Source organism: Camelina sativa, chromosome 5, assembly GCF_030686135.1.
Source record: "Camelina sativa cultivar CO46 ecotype springtype chromosome 5, ASM3068613v1".
Classification (NCBI taxonomy): Eukaryota; Viridiplantae; Streptophyta; class Magnoliopsida; order Brassicales; family Brassicaceae; genus Camelina; species Camelina sativa.
In genome coordinates this window covers 7,043,199-7,057,738 of record NC_141884.1, presented here as the reverse complement: position 1 = coordinate 7,057,738, position 14,540 = coordinate 7,043,199, and the positions used below count along the sequence as shown (strand labels likewise).

At 37.2% G+C, this 14,540-nt stretch overlaps 1 protein-coding gene across 4 annotated transcripts; it reads left to right on the top strand.

Annotated features, from left to right (window-relative positions):
• Window positions 1-356: 356 nt before the first annotated feature.
• LOC104785984 (protein MOR1) lies at window positions 357-14,473 on the top strand. Of its 4 annotated transcripts, none has more exons than XM_087513251.1 (53): window positions 357-795; window positions 995-1,100; window positions 1,197-1,320; window positions 2,003-2,082; window positions 2,169-2,346; window positions 2,660-2,724; window positions 3,007-3,089; window positions 3,185-3,270; window positions 3,424-3,537; window positions 3,822-3,941; window positions 4,084-4,186; window positions 4,328-4,464; window positions 4,783-4,848; window positions 4,977-5,094; window positions 5,191-5,228; window positions 5,461-5,532; window positions 5,618-5,722; window positions 5,813-5,918; window positions 6,241-6,353; window positions 6,464-6,551; window positions 6,677-6,777; window positions 6,857-6,964; window positions 7,081-7,186; window positions 7,288-7,367; window positions 7,442-7,585; window positions 7,694-7,769; window positions 7,880-8,004; window positions 8,097-8,207; window positions 8,289-8,438; window positions 8,540-8,614; window positions 8,688-8,766; window positions 8,859-8,962; window positions 9,037-9,132; window positions 9,233-9,307; window positions 9,382-9,477; window positions 9,593-9,694; window positions 9,790-9,891; window positions 10,023-10,205; window positions 10,277-10,388; window positions 10,606-10,682; window positions 10,759-10,838; window positions 11,047-11,109; window positions 11,180-11,306; window positions 11,542-11,664; window positions 11,760-11,837; window positions 11,940-12,098; window positions 12,192-12,350; window positions 12,521-12,618; window positions 12,747-12,903; window positions 13,135-13,347; window positions 13,458-13,529; window positions 13,615-13,801; window positions 13,884-14,473. In XM_087513251.1, the coding sequence occupies exons 1-53, from the start codon at window positions 633-635 to the stop codon at window positions 14,144-14,146; spliced, it is 5,946 nt and encodes a 1,981-aa protein (XP_087369377.1). In that variant the 5' UTR covers window positions 357-632; the 3' UTR covers window positions 14,147-14,473. The 4 variants fall into 4 exon arrangements, with proteins under 4 accessions (XP_087369377.1, XP_087369375.1, XP_087369378.1 ...); XM_087513249.1 differs by having other exon boundaries at window positions 10,747-10,838; XM_087513252.1 differs by having other exon boundaries at window positions 361-795; window positions 5,197-5,228.
• Window positions 14,474-14,540: the final 67 nt, after the last annotated feature.

Genomic DNA, 14,540 nt, shown 5'->3' with positions numbered 1-14,540 from the left:
GTCTAATCAGTAATCACTAATGGTTCTTTGTTTGTATTTTAAAGGAGAAAAGATTAGCCATTGATAAAAATAACCATATATTTTTTTTTAAATTTAAAACAAGTTATTATATGTAGATTTAATTTAATTTCTCTTTTTTTTTACATCAATTTTTATTTATTTCTTAGATACAGGTTATTAATGTAAATACATGTATACAACAACAATAGGAAAATATTGTTTTTTTTTGTTTTACTAAAAAAGCTAAAAGCCTAAAACAGTTTGAAAATGCATAACTCTGGTCTCAAGCCTCAACACGTGTCAAAAGAGAAACAAAAACGCTCGTTATAAAATTTGAAATAATAGCGCGTGGAGACACTTGCGCGTGAAGGGTTTCAACACCAAAAAAAAGGAAAATTACACCACCGATTTAAACGTAGAAACCAAAATTCCCCCACTCTCTCTCTCTGATTACGCTCCACCCTACTCTTCTTTTGTCTTTCTCTCTCTCTCTCTTGCCGGCACAACGAAGAATTTTTTTTGAAAAGAGAGAGAAAGTTTCAAGAGACCACCGTACGAAGAAAAAAAAAAAAACTTGGGTTGTTATAGATCGATAAGATCGATAGCGTCGGAGATTTAGGTTCGCTGAGAAAATGTCGGCGGAGGACGAGAAGTTATTGAAGGAGGCGAAGAAACTTCCTTGGGAGGATCGCCTTGGCCATAAGAATTGGAAAGTTCGGAACGAGGCTAACGTCGATTTAGCTTCTGTTTGTGATTCCATTACTGATCCTAAGGACTCTCGTCTTCGCGATTTTGGTGATTTCCTCCTCTACCTTGTGATTTTTTTAGGGTTTTTGTTTTTTTTGAGGCTCAGATCTGATTGGGGTGGTTTATCTCGTTGTGGATCTGGTTTGAATTTGGATTGTGGAGCGGGAATGTGATTCTTCCTAGGGTTATATTTGCTTTACTCTTGATTGAATTTCTGATTTTTTTTATTTATTTTTTTAATTCGCAGGTCACTTGTTTAGGAAGACGGTGGCGGATTCTAATGCCCCCGTGCAAGAGAAAGCCCTTGATGCATTGATTGCGTTTTTGCGAGCAGCTGACTCAGACGCTGGAAGGTATGGTGTTGTTTATTGTTTTTATTGCTTTTGTAATTGGCAGACTGTTGTTAGTGTGTTTGCATGTGAATACTTAGCTTGTTTCTGCTTTTGAAGGTATGCAAAGGAAGTTTGCGATGCTATTGCGGCTAAATGTCTCACGGGTCGGAAGAATACTGTCGACAAGGCTCAAGCTGCTTTCTTGCTTTGGGTAGAATTAGAGGCTGTCGATGTTTTCTTGGTATGCTATTCTTTTCTACGTTCTTGCAACTCTGCGATGGTTATTTAGCCTCATACACTTAACCCTTGCACTCTCATGTCTAGTCATAGAGTTGCTTGCTAGATTGATGTATCATTAACTAGATAGATAGGTGAGCTGACATAGCAATGAAAGTGCTTTATAACCCAGAATGCAACCATATACCCTTTTTAGAGGGAGTGCGGTAAAATATAGCTTGCTAGTGTTATGCTAGGTTTCTAGTGTAAAAGAGCATTTAAAAATAACTATGACTGACATTCCCCTTGAGCATCCTGTGTTTAAGGTCAAGGAATGGAATTTTCTGTGGTCTGTTCCAGTTCCAGTAACCAACATTTCCAGTTTTGAGTTATTGCACCCTGTCTCAGTCTGTTGGACTTCTGCTATCAATAATACATTTTCCTGAAGTAGAAAGGAGTCTTGATACCTGTAACATGTTGTTTTGAAGATGTCTGCTATAGGGTCTTGTTCAAAACATCATTTGTCTTCCACTATAAGGCGATAATAACTCCACTTGATATGCATTGTTTCAATCGTTTAAGTTTCAGTTGCCTAGAAGATATATATATATATATATATATATATATATATATATATATATTGGGAGTTGTATAGTTGATAGGAGAACTTCGTCTCTATATATTTAACAGATTTGGCATGATTGTAGGATACGATGGAGAAAGCTATAAAGAATAAAGTTGCAAAGGCTGTGGTACCTGCAGTAGACGTTATGTTTCAAGCTCTAAGGTCTGTTTTCAAGTCCTTGTTAGTTTTCTCCACTGGTTCATGAAACCTTTTTCTGAAATAATGACCCTAGTTTGTTTCTACCTTAGTGAATTTGGATCAAAGGTTATTCCACCCAAACGGATTTTAAAGATGCTTCCTGAACTTTTCGACCATCAAGATCAGAATGTCCGTGCATCTGCCAAAGGGGTGACTCTTGAGCTATGCCGTTGGATTGGAAAAGACCCTGTAAAGTCTATATTGTTTGAGAAAATGAGGGATACAATGGTAAGATTTCTGTTGATCCGTACATTTGCATTAGCTATGTTGCCAAGGTGATATAAACTGGATCAATTCCTCTTGCTTTTTCTTGGAGTTGGAAAACTGAAATAGAGGTTTCTAATTCTAGTCATAACTGATAGAAGATAAAACCCAGCGCCAATAAGAACCACACTCTTGGTTGTAAATTCTGCCCATGATTTGAGATTTTTCCTATTAAGTTATATTAGAAAAACAGTGGAAGAAGTTCTATTTATACTTTGAATTATTCTCTTGTGCTCTTTGCAAACACTAATATTTTATTTCATTGTTACCCTGTAAGAAAAAAGAGCTGGACGCTGAGCTTGCCAATGTTTCAGGGGGTGCCAAGCCTACTCGAAAGATAAGGTAACTACTAAATACGATAACAATTGTTTTTTTTCCTATGTTACATCTTTATTTATTCATTGGAACTTCCATTAATATTTTTGATTTCACCGTAATCTAGCCTATGCTTTGTGAATACTCAATGTGCTTTTGTCAGGTTTCTGAATAATTGAATTAGTATGCATGAGGATTACTTTTTGGTTTCAAGACCTTTTCGTCGCCTGCGTGAATTTTAAAGTGAAAAAGTCCTAACATGATTTTAAAAAGCTGCAATGTGATTATATCTGTATTTTAATTTTGAAGATCTGAGCAAGACAAGGAGCCAGAGGCAGAAGCTAGTTCCGATGTTGTGGGCGATAGGCCCAGTGAAGAAGCTCTTGCTGATGGTAAGTAGCTTGTACGTCAATAAATTGTTTCTTCATCAAGCAATCTTGAGAAGTCTGCTTACTTTGATTCTATTTTATCTACTCTTTACTATCAGCCCCCCAGGAAATAGATGAGTATGATCTTATGGATCCTGTGGATATTTTGACTCCTTTGGAGAAGTCTGGTTTCTGGGACGGAGTGGTGAGTTTTGGATTCTTAATGCCTTATTTTAATTTATTATGTTTTATTTCTTGTGGTTGTCCTTCACTGAGATAACTTTTTATACTATACCACTTACTTTCCATATTGATTGCATTTGACACATTACACGAACTAACGATGTATCCCTTTTAGAAAGCTACAAAGTGGTCAGAACGTAAAGAGGCTGTTGCAGAGCTAACAAAGCTTGCTTCGACTAAAAAGATAGCTCCTGGTGATTTTTCAGAGATTTGTCGAACCTTAAAGAAGGTATTTAACTTTTCATGATAAGAAGTTTAGGCAGCATTGCTGATATTTACATGTTAACATCTTAAAATCCTTTGTATGCTTTAGCTCTGTAAGTGCAGCATTATCTAATTGGTGATGAAGCAGCCTGCAAATATCTATGCTTATTGATTAATTTGAAGTTCATTCGTTTTAAAATGTTTTCTGGTTGCAATAATAGCATCAGCGCTGCTGTTGTTCAGGATTCAATGCTGCATAGTTACTTTTACTTTCAGTTTGATAATATTTGTTAATATTTCCGATTGCAGCTTATCACGGATGTGAACTTAGCTGTTGCAGTTGAAGCTATTCAAGCCATTGGAAATCTTGCACGTGGTTTAAGAACACATTTCTCTGCTAGTTCACGGTTTATGCTGCCTGTTTTGCTTGTGAGTCATGTGTCATCTTTGATTCATAATTATTATTAAAAGAAGATGCTTCAAGTCTTTTGAGTATTGATACTCTTTTCTTAGATAAGACTGGGCTTTGGTTGCTGATACAAAACTTGGTGGCTGTTTGTTCCTTGAACAGGAAAAATTGAAAGAGAAAAAGCAATCACTCGCAGACCCACTTACACAAACGTTACAAACAATGTACAAAGCTGGGTGTTTGAATCTTGTTGACGTTATAGAAGGCAAGAGTCATGTTATCTTGGAATTTTTTTATAAAGCTCTATTGATTTGCTTATGATTGTCTTGTTTAGATGTTTGGCGACCAATTTGTTTAAGCATCCGTCTTTCATCAGTATTTCAACCAACTTTGCTATCTTTTGTAGATGTTAAGACAGCAGTAAAAAACAAAGTTCCACTTGTCCGTTCTGCAACTTTGAACTGGTTGACATCCTGTCTTGAAACAAGTAACAAGGCTCTTATTCTCAAGGCACACAAAGAATATGTCCCTTTATGTATGGAGGTTAGTATTTTTTGTTCCCGATGGCTCCTTATTATACTTTGACTGTACAGGAAAACATGGCACTGTTAAGTAGTAGTTGCTTAATAATGCAAGCATAGATATATGCAACAAGTGTTTGCCCAAAAAAAAAAAAAGACACATGCAACAAGTTAGTGCTAAAAGGACAGATAACATATGTAATGTTGCAGTATTATGATTAGTTGTTGTAGCAATAGCATTGAGTTGACTTTTGATCGCTGTTACCACTTCTAAGTTTGAAACTAATCAATGATTTGAACTTACAACTTAATTGGATGCCTGGAATTTGTAATGATGTAGTGTCTCAACGATGGAACTCCTGAAGTGAGGGATGCAGCATTTTCAGCTTTGGCTGCAATAGCTAAGGTATTAGTTTTATATTGTGCTTTTTTAGTAACATATTTCCGTTGTCGTCTGTTGTATGCTGTACATATATTAGAATATGTGGATAAATGACTCTTTTACTTATGTTTATTATCTTTTGGTTATTTTAGTCTGTAGGTATGAGACCTTTGGAAAGGTCGTTGGAAAAACTTGATGATGTTAGAAAAAAGAAACTTTCAGAATTGATTGCAGCCTCTGGTGGTGGTGACTCAGCTGGTACAAGCTCAGGTTTGTGTGCTTTATTTCACACAGTCGTTATCTGAACATCAAGTTTTGTTTGCGGGCTTTTTCCCATTCTAATAGGATGCTCTTTTCATATAAAAGTGACAGTTCAATCTTCAGTTGGGAGCACGGCCGCAGGGGTATGCTTCTATCCGTATCTTCAGTGTCAAATAACATTCAGTTCTTTAAAAAAAAAAGTTTTATCTGGGATGTGGAGATGGGATGTTTGATATAGTTGTTATTAGATGCCTTGTCTTTTCTCATCTCGTTGTCTAAGAGGTTGAATGGGTTTCATGTCTCGTATCTGTTGACCTGGTAGTTCTTTTAACATTTTTATCCACACAATAGTTATACCACTTCAAAATTATGCAGAACTCAGAAGCTTCCTTTGTAAGGAAATCAGCAGCAAGCATGTTGAGCGGCAAAAGACCTGCTCCTTCTGCTGTGAGTTTTCTCTTACATTTTTTTTTGTTTTCTTTCTCAATTCCACTATGATTTGAACATCACATTAAATGCTAACATTTTATAGCCTGCAAGCAAGAAGGTTGGGACTGGTAAACCGGGTGGAGGCAAAAAAGATGGTTCTGTACGGAATGAAGGTTCAAAATCTGTTGAACCACCTGAAGATGTCGAGGTACATATATATAAAATTAGTATTTGTTATGTGATTGACTTCTTGCCGACTTTTATGGTGTTAATGCTTTGTTTTTATTTTCATTTTTAGCCTGCCGAGATGGGTCTTGAAGAGATTGAAAACAGATTAGGTTCTCTTGTAAAACCAGAAACTATATCTCAGCTAAAGAGCTCTGTATGGAAAGAAAGACTTGAAGGTTTGTTAAAGGCCTGGAGAACTCTTTTATTCTCAAATGCTTTTATCTTCATCATTAGTGCTTCTTTCTATGTTTAATTTTTTCCGTTTTGCTTGGGTGGTTAATCTCATTTTGAAGTGGTTCTTCATCAAATTTCATCACTATGCATAGTATAAATGTGTTGTGCAAAGTTCCTGAATTAATATTGAAGCTCTATTTCATGTTGCCTCTTATTGATTTTAGATCAAAGCTGCATTAGCACATGTCACATCATCTCGTTTCTAGCCCTTCTGTTTTTAAGTATTTATCAGCTTGCCAATTTTTTCATTATATTGCCGTGCAGCAACTTTGGCTTTGAAAGAAGAGATAGAAGGTCTACAAGAACTAGACAAGTCAGTGGAAATCTTGGTCCGGTTGTTGTGTGCGGTTCCTGGTTGGAATGAGAAAAATGTGCAGGTATGCTTGTTATTCTATCTTAATTCTTCTTATTTGTAGTTTTTTAGAATTAACACTCCTCCACCCAGATTTCTTATTTAAGTACATAAGCTTATTACATGGAAATGCAGGTTCAGCAACAGGTCATCGAAATCATCACTCACATATCTTCGACTGCGGCGAAGTTTCCTAAGAAATGTGTCGTACTTTGTATAACAGGTTAGTATCAGATGAAGAAAAAGCTACCTTCAGTTGATGAAAGCTGAATCCTGACGCCAATTTTAATTTTTTCTTAAGAATTAGTTCTAAGCTAATTTACGTGAGTTTTTCTATTAATTCACTAGGCACTAGTGAACGAGTTGCAGATATAAAGACACGAGCTTCTGCTATGAAGTGCCTTACAGCTTTCTGCGAGGCAGTTGGTCCTGGATTTGTTTTCGAGAGGGTAAGTGCTGGGTCGGTCAACTTTCTTTACCTTTCTTTTTAATATGATCATAATGACAATATATGGCTTTTGTTTGTAGCTTTTCAAAATCATGAAAGAGCACAAGAATCCAAAGGTTCTTAGTGAAGGCTTGTTATGGATGGTTTCTGCAGTTGATGACTTTGGTGTCTCACTTTTGAAACTTAAGGTTCTGAAGTTTTTTCCTCTTCGAAATTCCCAGCTCCTGAAATCCCTGTTTATTAAACTGCAGTATCTAGGTATTTTACATTATGACCTAATGAGATTTTTCTGTCCATTTGGCAGGATTTGATAGATTTTTGTAAGGATGTTGGGCTGCAATCTAGTACAGCTGCCACCAGAAATGCTACAATTAAACTCTTGGGTGCTTTACACAAGTTTGTTGGTCCAGGTAGCTACGAATTCATTTAAGCTGTTTATCTTTGTCTAACTTGTGTTTTGGAGAATAACATATCTTAACACTGAATCAAACTATGTTAATTCTGTTTGCAGACATTAAAGGGTTTCTTAATGATGTCAAACCTGCGCTACTAAGTGCACTTGACACCGAATATGAGAAAAACCCTTTCGAGGTATACATTTGTGTGGATTGCCTTGATTTTTGGATTTCTTGTTTTTCTTGCTGTACTTATATTCTGTTCATCAGGGGACTGCGGCTCCGAAGAGAGTTGTTAAGACGTCAGTTTCAACATCAACATCTGCTGGAGGGCTGGATGGCTTACCTAGAGAAGATATCAGTAGCAAGATTACCCCTAATCTTCTTAAGGGCTTTGAGAGTCCTGATTGGAAGGTGCTCTTGAAATTGGAAGTCTTCTTTTGTTGTCTAAACCTAACAATTCTTCTGTGGAAACTTATTTTAAGCGGTAGAGTTAAAATTGAGTCGTTTAAAATTTTGTAGATGCGTCTAGAGTCAATTGAAGGTGTCAATAAAATTCTGGAAGAGGCTAATAAACGTATCCAACCAACTGGAACTGGTATGAAGTCAGAATTTTTCCAATAATTCTCTGTTATTTTAGATTTGTCATACCAAAACGAAGTCATGATTCCTTATTGTTATATGTATAATTTTTGTCACATTCGATAGGAGAATTATTTGGTGGTCTAAGAGGACGCCTGTTGGATAGTAACAAAAATCTTGTTATGCAAACATTGACTACCATTGGAGGTGTTGCTGCAGCTATGGGGCCAGCTGTTGAGAAGGCGAGCAAGGTTGGTGATACATGTCAAGCATTGAAAATAATTTGTACACTGAAATATCACTGCTTGCCAGTTTTACCAAATACTTGAGTTATCTACTTCAGGGAATTCTGTCTGATGTTCTGAAATGTCTCGGTGACAACAAGAAGCACATGAGGGAATGCACCTTGGCTGCTCTTGATTCGTGGCTTGGTGCTGTTCATCTTGACAAAATGGTTGGTGATAATCTTTTTGAGGCTTGTCTTTTGCTTGTTGCTATAATTTAGTCAACTAAAACATATTTTCTGTTAATGCAGATTCCTTACATTATAATAGCCCTAACAGATGGGAAAATGGGAGCAGAAGGACGTAAAGATCTTTTTGATTGGTTGACAAAACAGCTTACTGGATTAAGTGACTTTGTGGATGCTATACATTTACTGAAACCTGCAAGCACCGCAATGACGGTGACTCATCTAAAATTGTTATACCGCCTCATCAGCTTTAAACAGTGATTACGACTGTTTATATTGACTTCAATTTGTTATGCTTCAATGAATCTTTCCAGGACAAATCAGCAGATGTGCGAAAAGCAGCCGAAGGATGCATTTCTGAGATCTTAAGAGTCAGTGGACAAGAAACTGTAGGTATCTTGGGTTAGCTTGTTCTATTCAGGGATAGAACAATTTCTGATTAGATGTTTGCATTTTATTCAGATTGAAAAGCATCTCAAAGATATCCAAGGCCCAGCTCTAGCTCTTGTGCTTGAAAAAGTAAGACCAGGATTTGTTCAAGGTACCTCTCCATGATCTGGTTGTCTGATTATCATGTTTTCTCTTCTTCATTCGCTTTTTTTTCTCTGTTCAAGCTAATGGTGTTGTTTTCAGAACCATTTGAATCATCAAAAGCTATGGGGGGGCCAGTGTCTAAAGGTGTTTCAAAGATTTCAAAATCAACTTCTAATGGTACCTTGAAGCAAGGAAACAGATCAGTAAGTTTCTATCTCTTAACCTATATAATTTTGTACACAATTTATAATATCTGACTAGTTTTGTGTTTCTGAAGAGAGCCGTACCTACAAAGGGCTCAAGTCTTATTACGTCTGTCCATGATATAGCTATCCAGTCACAGGCTTTGCTAAATACTAAGGACTCCAATAAGGTTGGATAAGTTTTCCAAAGAATTTGTAAATATTTCCATAGGTATTGTGTAGGATGACAAAAGGTTGATATAGATATATTTTTGTGTGTTTAAATTGCAGGAGGACAGGGAGAGGGTGGTGGTTCGTAGAATAAAATTTGAGGAGCTGCGACCAGAACAGATTCAGGATCTTGAGGTTTGATTTCTAGAGGATTTAAATGAGTTCTGCATTAGGATCATGTTATAACTAAAGTTGGGTGGTTGGTGCAGAATGATATGATGAAATTTTTTAGGGAAGACTTGCAAAAACGATTGTTGAGCCCCGACTTCAAGAAACAAGTAGATGGGCTGGAGATCCTACAGAAGGTAGCAGCTATCTTATGTTAGAATGCGGATATCTTGTGTTAGAATCTTATTCATCTGCTAGATCTTATTATTATTTATTTTTCTTTAAAGTAATCTTCCTTCCATCTCGCCGCAGGCACTTCCATCTGTTTCAAAGGAGATAATAGAAGTATTAGATATACTTCTCAGGTGGTTTGTATTGCAATTCTGTAAATCCAACACAACCTGTCTGCTAAAGGTAAATTGTAATGTTTATTCTGCTATTAGAGTTCATGTTTGACACTATTTTTCATGCAATAATAATGAAATTTCATTTGCTCTGGGTAAGAATAGGTGCTTGAGTTTCTTCCGGAACTTTTCAACACATTGAGGGATGAAGAATACTGCATGACGGAAGCAGAGGCTGCAATATTTCTGCCCTGTTTGGCGGAGAAGGTTAGTCATCGGATAATAATCCAATTTCCCTTGGTGTTGGCCTCTTTATAAAAATTCCTGTTTATCTTATGCTTTTAGAAAAAAATTGGTGCTTCAGTATCTTTATATTCAACTCCCTGTCCTTGGTGCAGTTGGGGCATAACATTGAAAAAGTAAGAGAAAAAATGCGGGAGCTGATGAAGCAGATTATCCAAGCATATTCTGTGGCAAAGACATATCCCTATATTTTAGAAGGTTTACGTTCCAAAAACAACCGAACGAGGATAGAGTGTACTGATCTCATAGGATATCTACTCGAGACTTGTGGTACCGAGGTAGTAGCAAAACTTGACAAATTATATGACATTTCTGTTCTGTTTGAATTCTAATATACCTTTCTAAGCAGATAAGTGGACTACTGAAATACTTAAATATGGTTGCAAGCTTGACGGCCGAAAGAGATGGTGAACTCAGAAAAGCTGCTTTGAACACCATGGCTACTGGTTATAAGATTCTTGGTAGGGGATAAATTCATCAGCTTTTGTGAAGTTATAGTGGAAAATTTTTTAAACATGCCATGTCTCGCAGTGATTAGTGCTCAATTTTGGCTTGTCTATGTTTCATAAAAATGTGGAACCTAATAATCATGATTCTGAATCGAATTTCGCATTTGGTTGTCCATTCCCTTGAGATACTTTTGGGACTCGTTTCTCATTGTGTGGCTTGTTATTGCAGGTGATGATATCTGGAAATATGTTGGGAAGCTTACAGATGCTCAAAAGAGTATGATTGATGATAGATTCAAGTGGAAAGTAAGCTCAAAATATGAACGTTTTTATGCTTCAGACTTGTATCTGTGAGTTTTATTTTTCATAGTTTGGCCATCAGATCAAGGAAATGGAGAAAAGAAGAGAAGGGAGACCTGGGGAGGCACGGGCAGCATTAAAGCGTTCTGTTAGAGACAACGGGTGCGTGACATTTTGGTAGCGACTTATATGTACTTAGCATCAGCAATAAGCTAAAGTGGAAGCCAAAAAGATAATCACATAAGTCAAAGGCCTAATAATGCATTTTAGAATCACAAATTTATTTTGATGTTGGTTTTCTTAGTGATCGGGAACAGGAAGGATTCTAAGGCGTATTTAGTGTCTATAATGATTTTCTGTTTGTTTACAGACCAGAAGTGGCAGAGCAAAGTGGTGACCTTTCTCAAATAGCCCCTGGTTCTTTATTTCCAAGGTAGACATATATATAAGTTTCTGGTGTCCATGCGGCTTCTATGCACAACTCAATCTTTTTTCTCTTCCAGGCAAAGCTATGGTATTTCGGAACAAATTCTGGAGAGGAACCCAGTACCTCGGACAATTGCTGGAGTTAATGGCCCTACAGACTGGAATGAGGCTTTGGACATCATTATGTTTGGTTCTCCGGAGCAGGTTTCTGGCTTCTGTGATCCCATCTTGATATTATTATTATAGTAACTCAATTATCTAGTACAAAGACTTAATAAAGGTCCATAGAATACATGTATGTTTGATTTGGTTGTGAAGGGACGTTGACCAATATTATTCACCTACATTTTTGTCATTTCGAAACTGAGGTGATGCATATTTGAAGATCCTGTAAGTGTTGATTTAATTTTTTATTTTCCTCTTTTCTTATGTGTTGCAGTCGGTTGAAGGGATGAAAGTTGTGTGTCATGAGTTGGCACAGGCTTCTAATGATCCTGAAGAGAGTGCAATTGATGAACTTGTGAAGGATGCTGATGGACTTGTTTCATGCTTAGCAAATAAGGTCTGCCTGATAAACTTTCTTTGTTCATTTGTCTTGCAGAACTCCAATAAAAGTTTTTGCTGACCACCACTCAATTATGTTTTATATTCTGTTAGGTTGCCAAAACATTTGATGTTAGCTTAATGGGAGCTTCATCGAGGTCATGTAAATATGTTTTGAACACACTTATGCAGGTAACTCCGTTTGAATTTGTGATGCTGCTTTTCTTCATTAGCTTGTTAGCTCAATTAGGTTTGTTTGTGAAGCTTATTACTCACAAGTATGTATTGTTGCAGACATTCCAAAATAAGAAGCTTGCCCATGCAGTCAAAGAAGGGACTCTTGAAAGCCTTATAACAGAGCTCTTGCTTTGGCTTCTGGATGAAAGAGTTCCACGTATGGAAGATGGCAGCCAACTTCTGAAAGCTCTGAACGTTTTGATGCTTAAGATCCTGGTTAGATATTCCTCCCATGCTAAAGGTTTTCATCATATGACTTCCTAAACGTTCTCTGACTTCTCCTTCTTTTTTTTTTTAAATTAAATTCAGGATAATGCAGATCGGACATCATCGTTTGTGGTCCTTATTAGCTTGCTACGTCCTCTTGATCCATCTAGATGGCCTTCACCTGCTACGGCTGAAGTTTATGCTGTCCGGAATCAGAAATTCTCTGATTTGGTAGTTAAATGCCTTATTAAACTTACAAAGGTATGATTTCTACTAAATGATTTTTAGGAGAATCATTGTTCGAATAACTTAAGTAGTTGTTAGATACCAGCCCTGTTGTTTTTTTTGTTGACGTGCCTTTCCTACTTGCTACGATCAAAGTGTCAAAAAAATTTGTATTGTATATCTGATTATTGCTTGTCGTTGTTTAGCTCCTCCAAAGCACCATATATGAAGTTGATCTTGATAGGCTTCTTCAGAGTATCCATGTATATCTGCAAGAGCTGGGAATGGAAGAGATACGTAGGAGGTGCATCTCCTTAAATGCACTTATAAATTTTACAAATATTAGTCTGTTTATTTTTTGGAGATTTTCCTACTTGCCATTACTAATTCATTCTCGTTTTGTTATTGGTTCGGATTTTTTCCAATGAGAAGAGCTGGGGCAGATGATAAACCTCTGAGGATGGTGAAAACTGTTCTACATGAACTTGTTAAGCTCCGGGGAGCCGCAATTAAGGGTCACTTGTCTCTTGTCCCTATTGACATGAGGCCACAACCCATTATTCTCGCTTACATCGACCTGAACCTTGAGGTGAGATCTTAGTCTTATAACTTTCTCTCCAGAAATCTTGACAAATTGCTGAAGCTGAGGGTTTGATCAAAGAGCGCATCCAAACCATTTGGTGTACTATCTCTCATGATAATTAACTTGAAAGATCATATGTACTAAATTACTTGGTCGAAAAATATATCTGAAAAAGTTACTTACATTTTGCAAGAGAAATTCAGACGTCATTGGTAGTAACTATTTAAATACTTGCAGACTTTAGCTGCAGCAAGAATGTTAACCGCAACAGGTCCTGTGGGTCAAACCCATTGGACAGATTCAACAGCCAACAATCCTTCACCTCCCGCAAATTCTGCTGATGTTCAGTTGAAGCAAGAGCTTGGGGCGATTTTTAAGAAAATTGGGGACAAACAAACTTCCACAATTGGTCTTTACGACCTCTACCACATCACTAAGTCATATCCAAAGGTAAAAGATATGATTTTGGATTTCAAGTATCTGTGTATCCTATTATGAATTAACACATGGCCATTCGAGCCAAATTGTATGTACCTACAAACTGATTTCAATGCTTGTAGGTTGATATCTTTTCCCAACTTCAAAACGCTAGTGAGGCGTTTCGTACTTACATTAGAGACGGTTTGGCCCAGGTTTGTAACAAATCTCCTGGTTTCTACTATCGTTGCCCTCATAGCTTCAGTGTTTTGAGTTTTAAGTTTTGCAATCGATTTTTAGGTTGAGAAGAATGCAGCTTTGGGGAGAACACCTTCAAGCCTACCGTTGTCAACTCCTCCCCCTTCTTCCTTGGCTCTCCCATCTCCTGATATTCCTTCCTTGTCCTCTTTAGATGTGAAGCCTCTGATGAACCCTAAATCTGAGTCATACACCGACGACATCCGAGCCAGTAACATGAATCCTGGAGGTACTTTCGTAGATCCTTGATCCTTCTGTTTTTCTTCCTTGCGGTGTTTTATTCATATCTGTTAGAAAAAAATCTATGACAGTGATGACTGGGACGCTAGATGCAATCAGAGAAAGGATGAAGAACATGCAACTGGCTTCATCAGGAACCCTCGAGCCAGTAAGCAAACCGCTGATGCCAACAAATGAGAACTTATCAATGAACCACCAGACCATTCCCCAGAGCCAAATGGGACCAGAGAGTCCGCACTCACACCCAGTGGTTCTCCCAATGGATGAGAAAGCATTGTCCGGTCTTCAAGCTAGAATGGAGAGGCTCAAAGGTGGATCACTGGAACATATGTAGAAACTAGAGACCCCAAGCTTTGGAGTCTAAAAGTTACAAAACAAGAGCGCCATTTTTGTTACTTCTCTCGAATTAATGTAGTGCTAGTAGACTAGTAGTAGTAAAACACTCTTTTAAATATATATATATATATATATATATACATACATGTAAGAGGAGATATATTTATGGCGAAGATGGTACTGCGGCTAGTAGATTTCCATGGGAGTTAGGTGTGTATAGTTGGTTGGAGAAGATAACGAGTGTGTGAGAGATTCTTTTGAAGATGAGACGACAAATATTATTCTTTCTCTGTTTACAGTTCTATTTTCATTCGCGAGTGACTTACTTATGGGTTTTCACAACCGTTCCTAAAACATATTGCAATAGAGATTCCTGATGATATGATATCCCT

Bases quoted from the DNA above. Each gene is read 5' to 3' on its own strand.
- LOC104785984 (XM_087513249.1), top strand. From the start codon at position 633: ATGTCGGCGGAGGACGAGAAGTTATTGAAGGAGGCGAAGAAACTTCCT. The intron at 3,538-3,821 runs GTATTTAACTTT...TTCCGATTGCAG, and splicing joins TTTGTCGAACCTTAAAGAAG to CTTATCACGGATGTGAACTT. The intron at 5,095-5,190 runs GTTTGTGTGCTT...TTCATATAAAAG, and splicing joins CTCAGCTGGTACAAGCTCAG to TGACAGTTCAATCTTCAGTT.